The sequence below is a fragment of the Euprymna scolopes genome, chromosome 26 (genome assembly GCF_053919585.1).
Source record: "Euprymna scolopes isolate OS-2025 chromosome 26, ASM5391958v1, whole genome shotgun sequence".
NCBI lineage: Eukaryota > Metazoa > Mollusca > Cephalopoda > Sepiida > Sepiolidae > Euprymna > Euprymna scolopes.
Genome location: NC_136507.1, coordinates 64,225,202 through 64,248,730, shown reverse-complemented (window position 1 = coordinate 64,248,730; position 23,529 = coordinate 64,225,202). Strand labels below are relative to the sequence as shown.

General features: G+C 31.6%; 1 protein-coding gene across 25 annotated transcripts in view; it reads right to left on the bottom strand.

Moving 5' to 3' along the window:
• Positions 1–23,529, bottom strand: part of LOC145248122 (disabled homolog 2-interacting protein-like) — a 1,344,959-nt gene that overhangs the window by 103,228 nt on the left and 1,218,202 nt on the right. For all 25 annotated transcript variants that reach the window (XM_080109927.1, XM_080109924.1, XM_080109911.1 and 22 more), the window contains 7 exons: positions 22,964–23,065; positions 18,483–18,581; positions 16,150–16,235; positions 14,770–14,824; positions 10,120–10,252; positions 7,542–7,704; positions 3,485–3,564 (listed from right to left, as the gene is read on the bottom strand). In XM_080109927.1, the coding sequence (XP_079966053.1) occupies positions 3,485–3,564; positions 7,542–7,704; positions 10,120–10,252; positions 14,770–14,824; positions 16,150–16,235; positions 18,483–18,581; positions 22,964–23,065 (718 nt within the window). The remainder of the gene's footprint in view (positions 1–3,484; positions 3,565–7,541; positions 7,705–10,119; positions 10,253–14,769; positions 14,825–16,149; positions 16,236–18,482; positions 18,582–22,963; positions 23,066–23,529) is intronic.

Below are 23,529 nucleotides of genomic sequence, written 5' to 3'. Positions count from 1 at the left end.
GAGCACCTTTATTGATAGTACACACATGAAACTCTAGTTCTCTTAGAAGTAATCTCCTCCAGTAGCAATGCAACAACTTCTGGAAGGTTCCATGGAAGTCCTCTCGTGTGAGCATGTCAATGACCCTCGTCACAGCCTCTTTCCTCAACGGTCTCATAACAACAGCCTCTAAAGTTTTCCTTGAGCTTAGAAAATAACCAAAAGTCACAAGGAGCAAGGTCTGGACTATAGGAAGGGTGAGGAAGTGTCCTGATGGCCATCTTGGTCATGACAATGTCTTCATTTCTGATCTTCCTGGAGCACCCTTGGGACAAACTTCGTACAAATATCCCACATTTTCAGTTCCTCGCGAAAAATCGTGTGTACAGTTCCCACACTGAAATATATCTGTGCAGTTATTGTATCTATAGACACACAACGTTCCTTATCCAGGAAATTCTTTATTTGGCCAATCAACTCTGGTGTTCTGACCTCCTTACTCCTTCCAGACCTCTCCTTATCCCTCAGAGACTTGCTGCCTTCCTTGAATCTCTTATGCGACTCAAAAACTACTGCTCGATTCATGCAAGAAGATCCAAAAGCAGTCTGAAGCATTCCATACGTTTTTGTGTCATTTTTTCAAGTTTAAAACAGAATTTCATTGCATATCATTCTTCTAAAGTGTCCTCAAGTTCAGATTGCATTTTTAACATTCACTAGCTGTGACAATCAGGCTTTAGTAGGGTGTATTCCAATTTCTGCTGTAGCTGTTCATTGGAACCTGAAATCATAAAAATTGGTCAGTCATGTCATAAAATGTATAGCAATAACATACTGAATTTTCAAGAGTCTACAATAATTTTAAATGCCTGTACAAAAAAGTCTGGAAACTTATTCAAGGCATCCTATATATATATATATATATATATATATATATATATATATATATATATATCCAGTCGTACAATACACTTAAACATGATATTTTAATTTATGCAGATTGCATAAATATTATTATAGAATCATTCCTCTATTGATTATTATATATTACGAGGAATAATTTGCTCTGTGGACTAATTCGAAAAAAATAAAATAAAATAATAATATGGCTCATCGAATTCTGTCTGTGTTTGTTTACAATATCATGTCAGCTGATATTTGGGCTTGATGATGAATGCTCTGGAAAAGTCACTTCTGATTAATGTTTAATTTTAAAATATGCAAACGAAGAAATGATTTGTGGTGATTTTAAATGGTACCTCTTCTTTTGTTGTAAATTGAACTCATTAATAAGAAAAAAATTAAATAAAATGGTGAGGCACACAACTGAGCTATATCTCCAGATGTTAATAATTCTTCTTTTTTTTTTTTTTTTTTTTTATAAAGAAGAAATCATTGCTAAGATTTTACTATCTCCCTTTCTGGTGTAACATATAAAAATTATTTTTTATCTACAAGAAAAAGAAAAAAATTATTTTTAGGATCTGATTTTTTCGATTTTGATACTTATTGCATATCTAAGAACACTGCCAGACATAAATTACCCTTGTGTGAAATTCGCAAAAGATAAACTCAGCCATTTGGGAATCTATGAGAAAGGAACTCACACGCACGCACGCACACACAGCGACTTTAATATAATAATATATAAGATAATCCTTGTAAATATTACAAATTTTCTATTAAAATAGCCATCATTCAAACACTATAGATATTAACAGTCATATTTTCACTTTTAAAAGTCTTCTTTAGTCTCATTTTATTTTCTTGTAGTTCTAACATCAAAATCACAGGTTAAAATCTTGAAAATTAGTAGCATTTTAATTCATACCAAATTACAACAGTACATACATATGTTACATGAAGGGCTGCCCCCTTCTCATGTAAGTAAGAAGACATACTAGATAAGTGAAAATGATATTAGGATAAGGTTAGAATTGAACCCTGTAGGCAAGTGTTAAAGATAATGGAAAATGGAATGTTAGTAATTAAGTCTTTTGTTAATTCTATTAGAAATAGTTAAATATTGTTAATTCTATTAGAAATAGTTAAATATTGTTAATTCTATTAGAAATAGTTAAATATTGTTAATTCTATTAGAAATAGTTAAATATTGTTAATTCTATTAGAAATAGTTAAATATTGTTAATTCTATTAGAAATAGTTAAATACTGTTAATTCTATTAGAAATAGTTAAATACTGTTAATTCTATTAGAAATAGTTAAATACTGTTAATTCTATTAGAAATAGTTAAATACTGTTAATTCTATTAGAAATAGTTAAATACTGTTAATTCTATTAGAAATAGTTAAATACTGTTAATTCTATTAGAAATAGTTAAATACTGTTAATTCTATTAGAAATAGTTAAATACTGTTAATTCTATTAGAAATAGTTAAATACTGTTAATTCTATTAGAAATAGTTAAATATTGTTAATTCTATTAGAAATAGTTAAATATTGTTAATTCTATTAGAAATAGTTAAATATTGTTAATTCTATTAGAAATAGTTAAATATTGTTAATTCTATTAGAAATAGTTAAATATTGTTAATTCTATTAGAAATAGTTAAATATTGTTAATGTTGGGAAAAGAGTCAATTGTCCATTCTTTTAGAAATCTAGATATTAAGTATGTCAGTTAAATGAATGCACAATGCGAGTTAAAATATATTGTTTAAAAATAAGTTAGATATTAAACAATTAGAATTGAGGATTCTTTGTTTACCAAAAGTGAGTTGGATAGACATGTGTAGAAAACGTGATATAGTCACTTTGGTCGACAGTACACTTCTGACACCATAAACAAAGGAGATTTCTCGATATATTGAATCTCTGGGTTCGAAGTTAGGAAGTTGATGAGAGAGAATCAGGAGAGATCGAGAGGAGATCCCCTTAGAAGCGAAGGGAGGAAAGTAGACCATGTAGTCGAAAAGGTTTGAATTCCTGACATCATAAGTCGTCCGGTTGAATAATAAAGATATCATTTAATATTTTGTAACTGTGGTCTTCGTGTCGTATTTCGACCAACAAAAAAAGGTAAATGGGTTTTATCATCATCTTGTAATGAACTCTTGTGTAACCTCTTCCAAGTATTATGTTTCCTCCCCACCATCATCATAAATGAAGTATCTCCCTCCCTCTATATGTGTTAAGAACTGTTGCATCATATATCTCCCAGTCCGTATTAATATGTTAACAAGAATCATCCCAGTCTGATATAAATGTCTCCCTCCATATTATCATCACAATCATCATGATGTTCAAAGAAGTGTTATAAATGTCTTCTCCCCTCAGAATTGTCATCGCCATCGTTATTCGTGTATTACGTATCCCCATTAATGTGTTCCAATATGAACCCCCGACCTGCTACAGAACACATAGTGCTACACAACACATAGTGTTGATAACATAAATAGAAGACGACCGGTCATACCAAGCGACATTGGATGATGTCTGCAAATAAAAAAAGTACCATGAAACAAAGATGGGCATCTTACTTACATCTTCACCTATAAGTTTCATGTAAGCTTCCATTGCTTTGGTGGCAATGCTGTTACCACGGAATGTAAGATGCTCATTGTCTGAAAGAGAAACAGAATACAAATATAAGGAGTAATCGTGCGCACAAAGAGAGAAATTCAAGACGAAAAAGTTTTAAACTTAATTGTATAACAAGATCAGTAGTGACCCATTGGGTCTATTTATATATATATATATATATATATATATATATATATATATATATATATGGATTTTACCATTCTTGGATTTTTTACCCCTCACCAGACTATCCATTCATGTGAAATCTTTTTATCATTTTTCTTTTACCTCCTATTCCCCTTACCTGACCCTTTTTTTTAACGAAGTAAGATCTGTGACTTACTTGTTGTTTCATTAAATACTTTTACATGCAAAATCCGATCCCGCATTTTGCTAATTCCTGCCCTCTGATGAGAAGGAGAGTATTTCTTCGAAACTCCGCGGATTAAGGACTATCCACTTATCTTGTGCTTCCTTTTTTAAAATTAAATATGTTTTTAACTCTTTTTCAAGATGTCTTTTAACATGTTTTATTAATCATTTGTTCATATTATAAGCTCTATTTCCTTTTCAGTTTTATTGAGCTTTTACATCTGGTTGAGATTACTTTACTTGTAAATATTAACCCTTTAATATTTATAATATATTTTAAGTTTACTATTTTGATTACCTTGGTAAACTTATTGTAATTTTTATTCATATATATATGAACAACAGTTGTGTATATATAATTGTGAATATATATATATATACAGTGATGATCATATTTATTGGCACGGTAAAATAAAAGTTAAATTTTGTCTAATAAATTCTAAAAAAGGGATTAAATTAAAGAAAATAACAAAGTATATTATGTATTTTTAACTGGCCTTTCCGATGCAGCAATCGGATTTTAGAAAAAATAAATAACAAAGGAACAACAAACATAATTGCAAAAAACCCTTGTTCAAAATTATTGGCACGGCTTTGTTTTTCTTTTAGTATCAGTATAATATCAATCAATTTCCGGTTTACGTGCTTTCTGAACTTTTTTATAGCCATATTATGCTTGTTTAACGCTAATTCAGTGAATAATTTTTTTCAGATAATTTTTAGATAGCGATTTATTTAAACTATTATAAGTGACTAAATTATAATTTTCAATCGCCATGGTTAAAACTAAGGAACACAGCAAAGACGTCAGGAAGCTTGTTGTAGCATGCCATACCAATGGGGAGGGCTATGATAAGATTTCAAAGAAGCTAAACCTTCCCAAATCCACTGTTAGAGCCATAATAAACAAGTTCAAATCGCAAGGCCACGTTATGAGTTTAGAGGGTAGAGGGAGAAAAAGGATTCTTTCCCCAAGAGATGAACGGAAAATTGTTCGACAAGTAAAACAAAACCCAAGGATCTCTGTTGGGGAGATTGTTGATGAACAGAGCACCTCTGGAGTGAATGTATCTCGACATACAGTTGGTAGAGTTTTGAAGAGAGCTGGTTTAAAAGCATGTCGTCCGAGAAAGACTCCCTTATTGAAGCCTATGCACCTGAAAGCAAGGCTAGCCTTTGCAAAACGTCATATTGATAAAGATGTTGCATTCTGGAAACGTGTTCTATGGACTGACGAAACGAAAATAGAGTTATTTGGCCATAATAAAGTGTCTTATATTTACAGAAAATCTGGCGAAGCTTTCCTGCCTAAGAACACCATACCCACAGTGAAGCACGGTGGAGGCAGTTTGATGTTTTGGGGATCCTTTGCTGCCTCTGGACCAGGGCGACTTGTTAAGGTCACAGGTAGCATAAAAAAGGAAGATTATGTTAAAATATTGGATGAAAACCTGAAAGACTCTGCTAAAGAGCTCTCACTTGGTCGTCGTTGGTGGTTCATGCAAGATAATGACCCAAAGCATTCGGCTAAACTGACTAAGAAATGGCTTGAGGACAATCATATTAATGTTTTGGAGTGGCCATCACAAAGCCCAGACCTTAATCCAATTGAAAATTTATGGAGAACATTAAAATTGAGGGTAATGCAAAGGAAGCCTAAGAATCTTATTCAATTGGAGGATTATTGTCAGGAAGAGTGGGCTAAAATTACTACTGAAGAGTGCAACAACTTGGTTGTAAACTATGAAAAGCGACTGAGGAAGGTAATCAAGGCCAAAGGCTATACAATTGATTATTAAATAAATCGTGCCAATAATTTTGAACAAGGGTTTTTTGCAATTATGTTTGTTGTTCCTTTGTTATTTATTTTTTCTAAAATCCGATTGCTGCATCGGAAAGGCCAGTTAAAAATACATAATATACTTTGTTATTTTCTTTCATTTAATCCCTTTTTTAGAATTTATTAGACAAAATTTAACTTTTATTTTACCGTGCCAATAAATATGATCATCACTGTATATATATATATATATATATATTCACAATTATATATATACAACTTTTGTTCTTTTTCTCCAAAAGTTACCACTTCCATTCATCTTTCTAGACATCTTCAAATCCTTCCCCCCCTCCCCATTGTTTTAGAAAATTTACAACTGTAACTTTACTTAAATAACTAATCTATAAACTAATATTCTGAGTAGGATCAAATTTTGACACATGCCACTTGAAGGTTAGTACTTTATAAAAATCATAAATGAGACAACACCTGAAGTATGCATAGTTATTAACAGACCATCTCTCCACATATAATTCCATAAATGCTTGTGTTCTCAGATTCAAACACTGTATATTTACCTTTTGCTGTTTTGTGCATCAATTACGTCCTAAAGTAAAATTATTGAATTAATATACATACCCCTCCACTGGTGTTGTCCCTAAATGCCAGAAAGCTTTCTATTCTAATAGTTTCTTCCCCCGAACAGCTAGACTTTGGAATTCCCGTCCTGCTGCCTGCTTCCCTGGCTGTACTGATATGCAGAAGTTTAAATGTAACATAAACAAATATGTTGTTAATCTTTCCTAGACATGGCCCCAAATAGTACGTCCAAATGGTGATATGCTTTGTAAGGGGTGAACATGAGTAAAAAAAAAAATAAATAAAAAAATAAGATGGTTGTCGTTCCTTTTCTTCAAAAGCTGCCGCTCTCAACTCAACTTCCGGCATTTATCTATTTTTCTACTCTTTCTACATTATTCTTTATTACTTACCAAAGTAAAATAAACTTTCTTTCAGGAATCAAAATTTCCATAGTCCGTCATGCAAAAATTTGAAGTACTGGTCTGCCATGCTTTTTTTTTTTTGTTTTTTTTTACACAGAAGTCACCACTTATCAAGGCCCGGAGGTCACTCGAGGATAAAGTTTAATAGGTATACATTAGTCAATGTGATTATAGCATAGTACACATAAGTAGTGGGAATTTTGTAAATTAGATTACTTAGTGGGACGGTTCATCAAGAACTTATTTACATTGGACTTGAAAACAATCAGATTGTATTCAGTTGGAAAGCAGGCAAACAGAAGAGAGTTCCACAGGCGTGCAGTTCTAAGTAAGAAGCTTTGTTCATGGAATCTGCATTTAGGTTTAGGCACAGATAAAGAGTGTGGGAAATTATTGATAGTGGTTTTGGCTAGACAAGTGTTTTTCGTGAAAGTTTAGCGAGGGGGGAGCCATAGATTGAAGCTCAGAAAAGGTATTTGCGTCTTTAAATTTGAATAGATGTATCTTATTTTCATCATATAACAAGCATCAACTGTTACAGTCGAAGTATGCACATATGTTAACAGAACGCATCTTCACATAAGCCAATGTGAATGCATACGTAAACCCTCTTCCCTTGTATTTACTTTTTTATCGTTTGTACATCATTTTTTATTACTTATTTATTTATTACTAAGTAAAATTGTTCAAATTAATACACACGATTGTTGTTCCTTTTCTTCAAAAGCTGTCACTCCCATTTCAACTTTCTAAAATTATCTTCCAATAAAATTCTTATTTTTTTACATTGTTCCAAAAACTGAATTTTCTTTCAGGAATATAAATCCACACAGCATAATCGAAGAAGCATGGCTTTACTCACCTAGCCTTGAGATTTCTTCCATCACAACATCACAGAGGAAATTCTTGGCTTTATCCATATGTTGCAAGGCATGGACAAGACAAGTTGCTATGTCTTCTTTCTCTCGGACGCTCACAAGGGGTTCAAGTAATTCACAAAGGGTCACATAATTGTTACAGATATACTGAAATAAGAGGAACAGGGAAAATAGCAATTACTCAAGTTGATTTTATATGAGAAAATTACCGAAGATATGAACCAAAATATTTTATCATATAAAAAAAACATACAATGTGACCTTTTTGACCTTTCATTGACTTTTCAGTAATTTTTCAGAATAACCAACACATAAAAAAAAAGGTGGAATAAACAAATGCACATGCAAATGTTACCAAAGGCAAGATAAGTTACTCTTTTACCTATCTGGATAAGTTTTCTTTTTTTTTGTTTTAACTTATTTTACAGAATTTTTGTATTTTAAAATAAAGATAGTGTAAAGCTGTTACCGTAAATAGATGTGTTTGTTTATTATTTATTTATTACTACTTATTAAAAATCTATTTTACTAATCGTTCTCTTTTACGTTTTCTGTTTACGTTTATTTTTACGGGTCTGTGTGTTTATCACTGTTCTTACATATATACGTGTGTGGGTGTGTATGCTCTTACGTACCTTATGTGCAGTTCACTGTTATATGTGTGTGTGTGTTCTTATTCTTCTACAGTTCTTTTGCCTTGGAGGTTTCCGAGATGCATATGCAAATGTAATGCGAACAAACCTGATTGCCTTGGCCAGCGGATGATGCCTTCTTGGTCGCTGATCTCCATCTTGCTGGGGAGTGGGTGCTACAGACAGATTCATCAATGAACACACAAGATGGAATTTGATGCTTCAATCTTTTTTATTCAAGGCAAGCCTACATCTCGGACCCTGGTTGTCGGAGACCCGAATCTCATTCATTCTCTGCTGCCCAAAACCACTCTCTCCATGTGGTCGTCAACCGGAAGCCTACGACCACAATTCCCGTGTCACCCCTTAATTTCTGGTACATCTAATCTAGGTCATTCAAGGTGACTTGAGTTTGATGCCTGTCAAACCTAACCTTTTGACCCTGCTAACTCGCTGATGAGAAATCAAAATATGCTTACATAACTTTCTATTTCTAAAACTACCTAGATAGCAATTAAGCTGGGATTCCCAATACTACAAAGCCTGTCTAGTTAGAATAAAAAACAAAAAATAGTGGTTACATCAGGGCCATAGTCAGACTTCAATAATCACTCAATAATTTAACAAAAAAAAGGTTGAACATTAAATTTTTGCATGATTGGTCGCATTTATTGGATGTGTTTTTGTCACTCTTTTTAAATTCAATACTTTTATTATTAAGTAAAAAAAAAACACTTTAAAATCAGTTAAAACAAAAAATTTGCATTCATTCTTTTTGCGAACTGTTATCCTCATCTTCATAGTGTTGCATCATCACATTTGGCTAATTCATCCTCTGGCCTTCTTCAGGTTATTAACTGCGATGAGATAGGAATGCCAAGTCTTGTAATTTATCCCCAGTAATTACTGCCTTCCATAGTTTTTGTCTCACAATACTTTGGCCTACTAATCCTCTGGCCTGCTTTGTGAAGGAGTGAAACCCCTATCTTCAGACAATGCTCACCTGGAACTGTAGTGACTCAACTACTCTACCCACTGTGCCACGTGCCTCGAAGGTTTTGTTGGATGAAACATGGTGATACAACACAAACTATGAAGATGAGGATTACAGTCCGCAAAAAGAATATACAAATCAGCAAGCCTCATCTCATAAGATTCAAAAGAAATTTTTTTAAATAAATAAAAACATTCAGGTAGGTAGAAGAGTAACTTAACTTGCCTTTGGTAATATTTATTTGTTGCGTATTTATTTATTTTTTCTCACCGATTTTTCTATCAGTTAAAAACAAACTTAGCGGTCATACTGTCAATCAATTCACATTGTCATTTTTTATTTTCTCATAAATAAATTGAATAAGCATTATTGGTAATATGTAGACACAGAATGTGCCCAACAAGATTTATAAATGATATTAATGACAATGATTTTGTGCAGATTGAAGAAATAAAAATATTTCAACTTGTCTTGAAGTCGTCTTACAATTTCGAAATGATTCCATGGCTTGCCAAGCGTCAGTTAATAGCGAATTCTTGGAGATGTCAAATCTGTAATTTACCATGCGCATTGAACAGTTATTTGTAGTCACAGCCAACTTAGGAAGCAGAAATTCTTTCCCCATTGCCAGGAGTATTGTTCATGGAATGTGAAGACAAAATAGAACTGATAGTTACAAGGCTGTCGAAAGTAAAGTCATGGTCAACTTTCCATATTACCACATCCTTCCTTTCTTACATCACTTTCTTAACACATTAGCTTAATTTCTTGAAGTGGGAATATTGCATAACCTACTCATCCTACATATGATCTTGCTGCAAGTGAAAGTGATACAATATCTGCAACAAAATTCAAACATAACACAGAGCCTCCAAATCATAGTCTAAAATTATACTCAAAATGTGAATAGAGGGGGGGGGGGGAAAAGGAGCGTACCTCTGTAAAATCATGGTAAAGTTCTAAAGGTAAGATTTGAACTGACTGGTATTTGACCCGTACTCGAACAAGTGGTAATTCCGCTCGGTTTTCTCGGCCCTGTTTTCCGACCACAATGGAATTTGCTGTAAACCTTAGGTGAAAGAATAAAAATGAAAGAAAAGTAAATAAAAACAGTAAAAACAAATGTTATTTTATTAAACAAAATAAGAATTTAAAAACCTGGATATTCCACAGGAAAATGTCACAGAGAAAGGTACATTTAAAAAGAGAAAAAAAAAAACAATAATTCTTATCCAAAATAAGTTATAATGAAGTGTATAAACATATTCCAAAAATCATGTAAATTGATCAAGTAGTTTTATTTTTATAAAGAAAATCATTTTTAAGCCATTAATGGGAATTCATAGACATGGCAATAAAAATCGTGCGAGTTTGGATTATTTTGAGTTAATTCCCTTGCTTTTTAAGATTATTTTCAAGATGGCAATGCAAGATAGTTGCTTTTCTCTTATACAAATTGATTTTCTTTTTTAAAAATAAGACTATACAATTACAATTTACATGATTTTTGGAATATATATTCATTCTGTCACAAGTATTAATCATACATATTTTTTTTTATTTATAATATGAGTGAATTCTGGACACGAGCCAAAACAGTCAAAGAAAACTCTTGTAAAAGTTATTTTGTGAAATTTTAAAAGTTGTAGCATTTAAGCTAACAAATTTTTATTTTAATTAGAGAATTTTTGTTTTATTGTTATGCCATATTTTTAGCACTAAAATTTAATACTTCATAATAACTTATTTAAAAATGATGTAGTCCCACCTGGACAACATGGGAAATTGAAACATTTTCCATTTATTAACAAAAACAAATAAGGGGGAATAACTTTAAAAAAATTATCTCCTTTACAACTAAAATCTTATTTCCTTTTTGGTAGAAGTTTGAAAACTGTAAACAAAAATTAAAAACCAAAATACCATCACTATTCTGGACAGTGCTGGGCAGATACAGCTAAAACCAAATAAAAGTCAGCAAAATTATAGATTTAATGAATCCTCAAAAAGGCCGTAAAAAAATTTAAAAACAAGTTTTTTTGTTTGCACAATAAAGGTTGTCAACAGAAAATGTCAATTGCTTCTAAACCTGCTTCTTAATTTTTTTTTAGATGAAGATCAATAATTTGTATTATTGTTCAGACTACTGTTCTCATCTCCAGTGTTATTTGCATAATATTTCAGTCTATGTAAACTCCGACCTTCTCCAGGTGTATCTTGTCGAACACAGAAATCTTTAGTGATAGGATATAAAGACTTAAATATTGGTGGTTTTAGACGCGAGTTTGTGTCATTAATTGAACTCATTGTTCCCATACTTATCTATTATTTCTATATATTGATTACTCCATCTTTCAAACTTCATCGTGCATATGTGTGCGTATAGGTATATATATATATATATATATATATATGAGCAAACAGTTAATAAAATATGTTAAAAAACACTTTGAAATGAGTTAAAAACATATTTAATCTGAAAAGGAAACACTAGATAAATGGATAGTCCTTAATCCACGGAGTTTCAAAGAAATACTTTCCTTCTCATCAGAGGGTAGGAATTAGCAAAATGCGGGATCGGATTTTGCATGCAGAAATATTTGATGAAACAACGAGTAAGTCAAAGATCTTACTTGAAAACAAAAAAGTGAAGCAGAGGGAATATGGTAAAGAAAAAGGTGATTACACGTGAATGGGTAGTCTGGTGGAAGATAAAAAATCCAGTGACGGTAAAATCCAAATGTATAACTTCAAGAAAGTTAAAAGAATTTCCATTTGTACAAGTAAAATCCAAGGAAATCCCGTAATTGGAAGAAGATGGTCCATAATAATCCAAAGGTAGAAATTTTATATATATATATATATATATATATATATATATATATATATATAGAGAGAGAGAGAGAGAGAGAAAGAGAGAGATCCAATCATTAAATATTATCTCTGACTTTACTGTGAATGCCTACTAACATGGCATTTGTAGGTACTTAATTTTCTTCAATTCAGGTGTTAATTGCCGATGGCCTGACTACAGTTAGAGTGGTTTTGTAACTGGGTTTGAATCTCTCAACCAGCAGTAATAATCAGTTCCTACACTGATGATTGCATAAGCATGAGACACCAGTGTCTGTAGGTGTAAAATGTTTTGTTACTATATATATATATATATATATATATATATATATATATATATATATATATGAGGACCACATAGATTTGAAGCACCTCAAAATAAGCAACAACCAAAAGGACACCTTTTGTTGCAGTAACAAATTTTTTACTTCCATTTGAGCTGAACTGTAAACAGAATATACACTTTTAAATTACAGATATTTATTTAAAAAAGTTTTATGATTTAAAAACAAAGGCTTCATTTACAAGCAGCTTTATTTGCAAAAAGGTTTCTTTTAATTAAAAATCTGCAGATAACAAAATGTACTTGTATTTGTAAATAAAACTGTTAAATTGTTAGCAGACTGATATGAAAATAAATATAGCCCACATTACTTACCCTCGTGACCAGCAAATGTGTTCTAATATTTGAAGTGATTGGTCAAATAGCATAGGAATAAATCTTGTACATATAAATATATATCCAGACCTAACCTTATATAAATAGGTGTGTGTGTGTGTGTGTGTGTGTGTGTGTGTGTCTACTTAAGTTACAACATGGTTTACAGCTTAATTCATCTGTGTTTGTTATGCTATGAGACTCTCTATGGGAAAAGCTGCCATTTCTCCTCTGAGTGGAAATATAGCTTCCTGGATGTAAGGAATTCACTTAATTATTCTTTCTCAGCCTCCAAAGAATCAGCATTTCAAAAGAAGGAACTTTACAAAAATTCCTTGATTCCTTCTCCAGCAAAGTGTTTCACCTTCTCGAACAACACTAAAGAATGGCGAGGTGTCATTTGGCACTTCTCCAAGAACTATCTTGGCACGAGTGGAGGCAAAGAACTGACAAGCAAATAAAACAAAAATCTCACAGGAGCAACCTATTCTTTGTATTTTAACCTATTAAAGAACATAAAATTGAATTAAACATTATCCAAATCAATGGGAAACGGTTTCGAAAAATATTAAAACCATGACAATTTTTCTGTAACACTGCTGTTTATTAGATATGACTGAAATAAACTGCAAATAAATATACTACCAGGCAGTACTGTGTCAGGATAGTTAGTTATCAACATTTTCTTTTTTTTTAGCTACTTGGAATGATAACTTCTCATTTAGAGTTTATTAATAGCCAATAACGAATGCAAGTAGCTTTCTATTATTCATTAGTACTAGTGATGGGACAATTCCAATAAAATTACTGATTCTGTTCTAAATTCCTAATTCTGATAAAATTACTGTTTACAATTATTTTATAAATTCTACATGTTTTTTCCTCAGATTATTGTGTGAAAAAAAAAAAATAAAATTTAAAAAAAAAATTTAAAAAAATTAAAAACGTAATACATGCACAGATTTTTGAAAACGTAAAAATACATTTCCGGATGGATGGATTTTAGTTTTATTTGCAGCTTAAAATCAACAAATATTTATCATTTTATGGTCAGTAATAAGAATGGAAACAAAAATAATAACAAAATGAAAAAAATTTTAAAAATCATTTTTGGCATTGGAAAAGAGGCACAATTTTTTTTTGGATTCTGATACTAATTCCGATACCCCCAAAAGTTCCAATTTTTCTGATTCCAAATAATCATCTCAACCCTAACTTATACTCCACATTAAGCTCAACCTTCTCCCATATTGCACCCTTGTAGGAAGTCTAGTAAATATGAGGGGGGGGGGATATATATTACCATTTTTTCTAAAAAATAAGAAATAATTCAACAGATGTGAGGAAAGTAGAAGGTTAAGCTTTTTACATTATAAATAATTTTTTTTTTTTTTCAAAATTCAAAACAGATTTAAAGGAAAAGACAATTTCGGTTAAAATCAAATTATCCTCATTGGATTTATATGTCATCTGGTTGTATATATTAACGTTAGCAAGTAACACTCAGTTGAACAAGAATGAAATAGATAGAGATCAGAAGTTGGAAAGTTGGTATATAAGCAAGAGGGGGATGTTCTAACGCGCTTAAACAAAGAACCAGACATCGAATAACTGAGCATCTTCCATAGAAATAATAACCAAGTAGAGAAAGATTGTGGGAAATGGGTTGCAGAGAACAGAACACTCCCAGCTAGATTTTGAAGTACATTTTAAACTCTGTCGAGGCAAGAAACAGTACTCTCGGGTTCTTTATATCTTCAAACATTTAATTATGATATTTGGTTTGGTTGTTGTGTAGTAGAAAATTGTTTTTGACTTTGCAGAACATGATTGACTTTTGCAAGGAGAAAGGAAAAAAATAACATCAATGTTTGGTACATTTTAGGCTAAGAAACCAGTATCTTCAGAGAGCCTGATCTGGTAGCACTAGACTACAGCTATGTGGTTTCTACATAATTATGTAGAAAAATCAATCTTGCACAATTATTCTTGCAGAAAAAAAAATTGATTATTATTGAATAACATTTAAAGAACATAAAATTATTTTTTTTTAAAGCAAGAATTTTGCAATTTACCATTTCTCAATCAGCTGCTTGTTGCCAAGTTCAAGAACTGGAATTGAAACACATCCTGAAAATGAAGACAAAATAAAATATAATGAAAACATAAAAACAGTTTATTTCTTTATAATTAAAAAGAATTTGGTTATTTTCAAGTTGTGCATGTCTTTTGGAGTTCCAGGTTTTTGAGCTTCACAGTGAATGCTCTAGAAAAGCCCTTCCGAATAATGTTTTCCAAATTTAATATAATCAAATTTTTAATAAAATATGTTATAATAAAAATTGGTCACATTTTTTTTCTTTGTAAAACAACATATTTTAGATACTTATTTTTCATTAGAACTATTTAATTGAATCGATATTCAGAAATCCAAATGTGTTTTTTTTAATGTGAAATAGTTTATGTAAACTAGTTTTTGTGGAAACAAACAATTACTGAAAAGAAAATATATTTTTACTTTAACATATTGTATAAAAAATAGTATTTGTAAAAAGACATTTTAAAGTATAAAAAAAAAGCTCAGTTTGTTTGCTTATTTGAATACTGAAAAACATAAGGTAAAAATTATTTAGAAGGGACTTTTCAAGGGCATTCATCATGAATACTTAGCAGAAACCGTATATCAAAAAGACACATTCAACTAAAAAATAATCAAAAACTTCACATGGAAGGAAAAAAAAAAAAGAAAGAAAATATTTGTTTTTTTTTTTTGTTTTTTTTAGATTAGACTATCCTCATCTTGGTTGTTAGTTTCATAAAAATCTCAGTTTGAACTTCTATGCAAATGTTCAGGTTTCACTTGAGATTCACAAATTTGAAAACACGCACACAAAGAAGCTATATTGTACGAAAAGTTGGCAAAACAACTGAAATAAGAATAGTAATCTAAATAATCCAACAAATCAATCCTCAACTAAAAAGTTCTGAAAATAAAAGAACATGTTTCCATTTTCCCGCTTTATGCAAATGTTTTATTTTTCTTCTTTTCTTTCTTTCAATTTTCTCATCATTTTGTTCTAGCCGAGGATGGGGGATCCTACTGGATGCCAAACATTCAGTCGCTATCTTATACATTACTAAACAAGAAATTTTTTTTTTAATTCTAACCATCCCTTTAAGTGCAATTGTTTGTATCTCTCTTGCACTTGGTTCACCGGGTGTTGAATAATGAAACTGGAATGTATAATTTTAGAACTTTTCAAATAGAATAAAATTCAAATGCCATTTTTTTTTTTTAAAGAATTGTTAATATTTTATAATTTTATCCAGTTTCTAACAAAAAAAGCTTAACAATCAGTCAAAAAATAAAAAATAAATAAATCGGTGTTGCACCTATTTTCTTATTTCTATGTTCATACCATTAATGCAAGAAATGAAAAGGGGAGACAACTCACCTATTTTTACAGTTTTGTCTTTCTTCTTCTTTTTGTCTGCCTCTCGATACAATTGGATGATAATCTGGGTAATATTTTTCAAGTTACTACAAACGATAAAATAAAATGATTTGTTTTTTGTTTTTTTCCTGGAGGGTACGAGATAAATAGTTACTTTGAAAACTTAATATAAACCCATTTTTCCCCAGTTATCAGATCTTAGCTACATAAAGAAATTGTATGAAAATAATTTACAGGAAGAAAAATGAAAAGAACAGCTACCAAAGAGTTGGGCCAACTAGATAAGGGTATACCGTTCCTAATAGTTGAAAGATTGGCAAAAAAAAAAAAAAAAACGTGATAAATTGTAGAATGTTGTTCTCAATCATATAATGAAGTTCCCTGGAGTATGCACATAAATCAACTCATTTATTTAGAAAAAAAAAAGCTGAAAAGACAGCAATCTTCAATTCTAGAAATTTCATTAAATTTTCATTAGCATGTGTGAATGCGTGTAGAGGGGGGGGGGTATGTATTCATCTATATAATAAAATTGTCAGACTTCAGCAGCAGCAATTTACATTCAAATGTAAATTTTTCATTTAACTATTTAGAAGTTTCAAACAACTTTATTCAATTAATGTAATGATCAAACTAGACCAATTCAATTAAACTTCACAGAATGTGATTTTCTTTAAAAAAGATAAATCTCTACATATAAAGTAGTGTGTGTGTGTGTGTGTGTGTACAACTCTCTTACAGTCCACACCACTGGACCGATCATGACTAAACCTGGTATGATGATGATGGTCTCCAACCTAGGGATGGTGCACACCATTTTTCAAGGTAAGGTCAAAGGTCAAGGTCATAATCTATGTTATATGTTACTCTCTTACAGCCCACACCACTGGACCAATCATGACCAAACCTGACATGATGGTCTCCAACCTAGGAATGGTGCACCCCATTTTTCAAGGTCACGGTCAAAGATTAAGGTCATATTTAGTGTGGCTCTTCATAAACTCCTCCCACCTAGAGATGGTGGGCACCAAGTTAGGGTTCGTCACCATCCCGAGGGCCGTCACCATGGCGCCGGCCAACTTCTTTGTGAATTTGAATCAGATCACCCTCCTCCACCCCACCCCCTCAACCAATTAAACAAATGCTAACCATTGTGATTCTTTGTAATTGTTTTAATTTTTATGTGTAACAATATAAGTGTCAACTTTGATCTAATCTATTTGCTTTAAAGTTCATAGTTGAATTTCATCACTTCAGGAGGAAGTTAAAAATTTGTTAAAAACCTTAAGGAATAGTTGCTTTTATATCATCCACTTACTGCAAGGGCATTCACAAAGCAGTTACGTGAGCATACAGCAAAGTCTCGCGCAAAGCGTGTGTATCTTTGCTAGTAAATAAAGAAAAAAAGAGGGGGACCCAGCATGCAGTATTTGTCTTTAAAAAATATATATAATTTCATATTATGTCTATCTTATTTGTTGTTAAAAAAAAGGCTAAAAACATTCAGCATACTTCTGAGGCACTATCAATTTTAAAGCAAAACCAATTTCTTTCTTCAATGAATTATTTTTCTAACACAAACATTCATTTACAGGAAATTAATAAAGAGAAAAATGAGCAAAGCAGTGTTTGTGCAATAAAAACAAGTTTTCAAACAAACACATTTCAGGTAAAAGTATTAGTGCGTAGTTATTTATAATACCGAAATCAATAAAAAAATTTTAAATTATGAACGATGATACAGTAGAAAAATAATTATAAGTAAAAATAGAATTTATCAAATTATCGAGTTTTGTTGTTTTAATATGGAAATGTTGTGCAAACAATTCCGTATACAACCTTACTTATCTCCCTTCCTTTCTTTGAAATCTGATATTGAAACATTAAAAAATCTCCGACCACTAGTACCTATGACTTTTTTTCTTTTGAAAAATAGATCTAGCACCTCTTCTACTGGATCAGTTTTAGTAATTTTGGGAATTTATAATAATTTCAGTATGACACATAAGTACGTTGTTTTCACTTGAAATGCATTTGTTTGAAAACCTGTTATAGTGTACAAGCAAAGCAAAAAAAGAAGTAAGATTCCCTGACAATGTCAAGTAAATACAGCTAATATATAATGTTTAAAAAAAAAAAAAAAAAAAAAAAAAACATGAGGGAAAAATATTCAGCTTTATGGTATTCAGATGACTTGTAAAATATCGTTTTATGTTAAAATACAAAAAAAAAAAAAAAAGTTTGTTCTTTATGACATTTCAACATATTATATGTTCTTCTCGTATGCAAAAGTCAAAAGAGAAAAAAGATGTTTTCTTGTTTTTTTTACTTACTTAAACTCAAAAAACTCTCCCCAGAAGAGCATCTCAGCTTGTGTTTTACTAGAGGTTTTCGCACAATAAGCATTATCTAAGAATATTTCACAGAAATATCTGAAAGAGAAAAAGAAATCATAAAAAATTATTAATTTGTATGACAGTTAAGGAGGGGGGTACTCTAAAGTGGGGCAAAGTTATTAGTAATATAAATAATGAGTTTTATTGTATAATAATTTTTAATTAATAAAGAAACAAAAAATAAACAAAAATTTGTACAACAAATTTATCTATACAGTAGAACTCCAGGATACAGTAGCCCTAGTATGTTTTTTTTCAGGTTACGATGTGAAATGCAATGTTTTGCCAGCTCCTGGTTACGGTATTTGCTCCGCCTTACGGTGTTATTTATAACGTTATTAGATTACATACATGTGTATCATAGACTGTAATTTGTTACTAATTTTTAATGCTGTATTCCTGAGTTTTACTGTATAAGATTTTATGTATCTATTTTCAGTATTTACTTAAGCAGTGCTCAATACACAAGAAAAGCTAGCACTTTTTATGAGAATGAAACACCAAAAATTGTGTAGCTTAATTGCCATATTTTCATAACTTACTAAGTGTGTGTGCATGCATTTGTGAAACTGAAAAGTAATTTAGAATTTATTTTTACACATATTTCTTTATTGCTTGTATTTTTCTTGACTTTTGATTGAATGTTTAAGCTAGTATCATGTACGCTTGTACACATGTGTTTATGTGTTTATGTGTTCGTAAAATTTCTACTTCAGATGGCTGAATGTTTAAAGCATGTTATGTCCATCTGATCTAAACTCCAATTTAATAATACAAATAAATAATTAAATAAAAAAACTTGACAGTTAATAATATTTCTACGTCATCTCAATTGGCTTTAATGAGTCTATCACATGTTCAATTTACAAGAATCATCTTGTATTATTCCATCAAGTGTGGCTGTAAAGAAAATGTTATCTATTAGGGGCCCTACATTAATGGCGATTAAGTTACCTAGTGTGAATTTTGACAGGGGTCATAATAAGTGCACGCCATGATAACCTTAATCTGCAAACAGAATTGTTCCCAGAAACAAAGAGCATAAAGTTGAGGGAGAGAGTAGCAGGTCAAACAGTAGACAAAACAATCGAACAAATAATGAACAACATAACATTTTTGAGCTAAGATAAACAAAGTTTTACAAATCAGTCTGTCCGTGGAAGCCGTGCGAATGAGACATTACCAAAATAATCTAATGCAAATGTTGCCAAAGTGTCTCTGTGTATGTCACTCGTTTCAGTTAAAAAGTAAATAATTAGCTAAGATAACATTGGTCGCTTTCTTCTGAAACCATTCTATCCAAATAAAACCTTGCAGAAAACTCAGCAAACTTCTCCTCGTGTCTTCTTTCTTCATGAAGAGAAACTCATTTCAATAGTAACCACTAGATGACATGGCAATGATAAAGAGAAGTGGCAGCGCCAGAAAAGCATGTATAAACACCCTAACATGTAAAAAGACTCTTGTTATTGAAAATATTACAAAAATATGAAGAGGTTCAGCTGCTCTATCAAAAAAAAAAAAAAAATACAGGTAGAACACTAAATTTTTGCACGATTGGTGACATTTATTGGATAGGTTTCTAGCAATATTTTGGTTAATTTTAGATTTTTGTCTGACTATAGCATAAGGAGACCACTATTCTGTTTTTCATTCAAATTTAACAGGCTTTACACAGCATTTATTTTAAATAATAAAAAAAAAACTTTAAAATAAGTCCAAACACTGATTAAGGTAGAAAGAAGAAAAACTTGCCTTTGGAAATACTTATTTGTTTTGTATTTATTTTTATCACTTTTTTGGCCTTGTTGGCTATTCAGGAAAATCACCAAAAATTATACCAGTCAAGTTTGTCTTGAGTGATCTGTTACTTTGCTTTGATTAAGAAAGCCATTTGTAATGGCATTCATTATATTGGTTTATTTGCATTCTAGGTAAATTGGACATGAGAGAAACACAGCAATAGCTTCTTCCTAAAGTCTAACTCTTCCTCATCATGGTAGGTACTGTGGCAACAAGATAGCATCAAAGCTATCCAACTAACCAGGTTTCACATCTGCAACAGCAATTACTTTGCATTTTAGGTCAAACCTTCCTTGACTTCATATGCAACCACTAAGCTTTGCAGCTCTAGGTGTCAGCATATAAATACCTGCACTTTTACAGGTATAACAAACAGTTATGTCCAATGAGAAACTTCATGCAGAACAGATAATCCAGAGGCACTATCTTCGTTCGACTCTAAACAACAGCAATAGAGATATGACGATAACTAAATGGTTAATGACACAGAGTGACACACTCAGTATGCCAAGTTCAAGTCTAGTTTCTTCCATAGAAATGCTTTCACTTAAAAATGTTCGCAACCTTCACATGGTTTTTTCCATAAGTACATAAAGTCTTTCTAGAAAAATAATTCTAACATGAAAGATACCAGGGGAAACAAATGCCAACAATAATCATCTGATTAATGCAAAATAAATGAATAATGCCTAACAACAATAACAATACTTGCATTAACGTTTATTTTTATTCTCACGACTCCGGAGGTTTGATGTGAATTTGTACGTTTGCTTTGAGAGAACCATTTCTATTTTTTATTTACTTATAATCTTTGAAACATGTTTGCTTTCGAAGATCGAATGAAGAAGACTTTCACATGTATACAAGTTATGCATTTTTAAAAAAATCTTATAACACAACACAATAGGAAAAGGACCAGGTAAATATGTTGGACATTCATTCAGCCAATCAACGTCCTATTTTCATTAATCTGATAAAAAAACAATTTTTTTCATTCTTCTTTTCTTTATCTCTTTTCCACCCCAAACAAAAACATAGTGCAATCGTGACGGGCTACTAATTGGGATCACGTCTACAGGAGACTATGTGGGGAGTTGAGCAGCGAGATGTCTGTTTACATTAGGCTAAAACTTTTGCATGTCAATACAGTCAGGGAAGCAAGAAAGAGGGGGTGAAGGTTTAAGGTCTAGCAGTACCTGACGTCTTTCTAGAAAAAAGAATTCTAACAAGAAATATACCAGGGAAACGAATACCAACAATAATCACCTGATTAACACAAAATGAATGCATAATGCTAAGCAACAGCAGCAGAAAACCATTATGTGTTGCTTATTACTGTCAGACACTAGCAAAATATGGATCAACAGCAATGACGGGAAGGTGACGATGCCTAAGTGGTTAACAACCTGGACTGACAACCTGGGTGTGCCAAGTTCAAATCCCGCTTGTTCCACAGAAACATTTTCATTTAGAGACATTGGCAACCTTCACATGATCCCTCTTGTAAGTACTTGATGTCTTTCTAGAAAAAGAATTCAAACTAGAAAGATAGCAGGGAAACTAATGCTAACAATATGGGAGTGTTGTTCAAATAATTTTGTATAAAACCTTACTTATCTCCCTTGCTTTCTTTGAAATCTGCCATTGAAAAATTAGAAAATCTATGATCACTAGTATCTATGATTTCTTCTTTTTTTTTTTTTTTGAAAAATAGATCTACTACCTCTTAGTTTTCTGATTCAAGCGAAATGAATGAACGAATAATGCAACAAACACCAGAACTTTTTGCTAAGGAATAAAAATGTATCCAAACAATTTTTGCTAAGGAATAAAAATGTATCCAAACAATTTTTGCTAAGGAATAAAAATGTATCCAAACAATTTTTGCTAAGGAATAAAAATGTATCCAAACAATTTTTGCTAAGGAATAAAAATGTATCCAAACAATTTTTGCTAAGGAATAAAAATGTATCCAAACAATTTTTGCTAAGGAATAAAAATGTATCCAAACAATTTTTGCTAAGGAATAAAAATGTATCCAAACAATTTTTGCTAAGGAATAAAAATGTATCCAAACAATTTTTGCTAAGGAATAAAAATGTATCCAAACAATTTCCAGAACTGCAAACAAAGGCGTAAGATATGTTTATAATTCTTTTTTACTTTAATAAATTAGTATTAATTTCTTTTATCATCTTTGCATTTCCAATTCAAATATTTTGCCGCAAGTTTATTTCAAATATTTATCATCTCATTTGGTCAATGAGAAAAAAAGATTGACAAATTTACTTTCTACCAACCAAGAAGTCAGAGACTGCACTAACCAACAAGTCGTATTGTCAATAATGTACAAACAATGTCTAGGCTGGCTCACACATATATTAAAATTAGCCCCAGAGAAAATTGCCAACCAAGTGTGCTAATGGACCCCTGCTGGAAAAAGAGGAAAACCAAAACTGAACTGGAAGTAGACAACTGACAGAGATTTGATTGCAATGGAAAGAAGCTGGAGGGATGCTGTGGATCTGGCTTCAGATTGAAAACGATGGTATACCTTGACTGTCTTATGTGTTTAAGGAGTTCCTAAGTCTTAAAAAAATGAAAAGAAAACTTACTTTTTCTTTGGCGGTATATTTTTGGCCTCCCATACCCAGAGTTTAAGGGAATTATCAACTCTCCGACATTCATCCAGATTGGGTTGAACACCTTTTCGTAAGCTGAAACAAACAAAAACACAAAATAAGAACATTCTAGAATGAAAAGAAAATTTTAGTCTTTATATTTGATTTTTCCTCTTTCTCATGCCAAACAAGGTGTATTGCTACTTGGACATGAGGGGCTGCTAATTGGGATCATATCTACACGGGACAATGTGGGGAGTTGAGTAGTGAGTCTTAATGACATTACATTTAAACTTCTGCATGTTAGTGCAATCAGTGAAGCAAGAAACAGAAATGGGGATCCCAAAGTCTAGCAGTCCGTGGGAAGAAACTATTAGAGTAGAAGGCTTTCCAGCATCTAGAAGCCGTAACAGTGAAGGGGTGGGATTTTGCTGCTTGTTGGGTTAGTCAGGAGTATTTATATAATGGGCACATTTCATTAAAGTACTTATAAAATAGGTACAAGGATGCAACATTGTGGCAGTGGGGCAAGGGTTGGAGCTTAGATGGATAGTACGGGA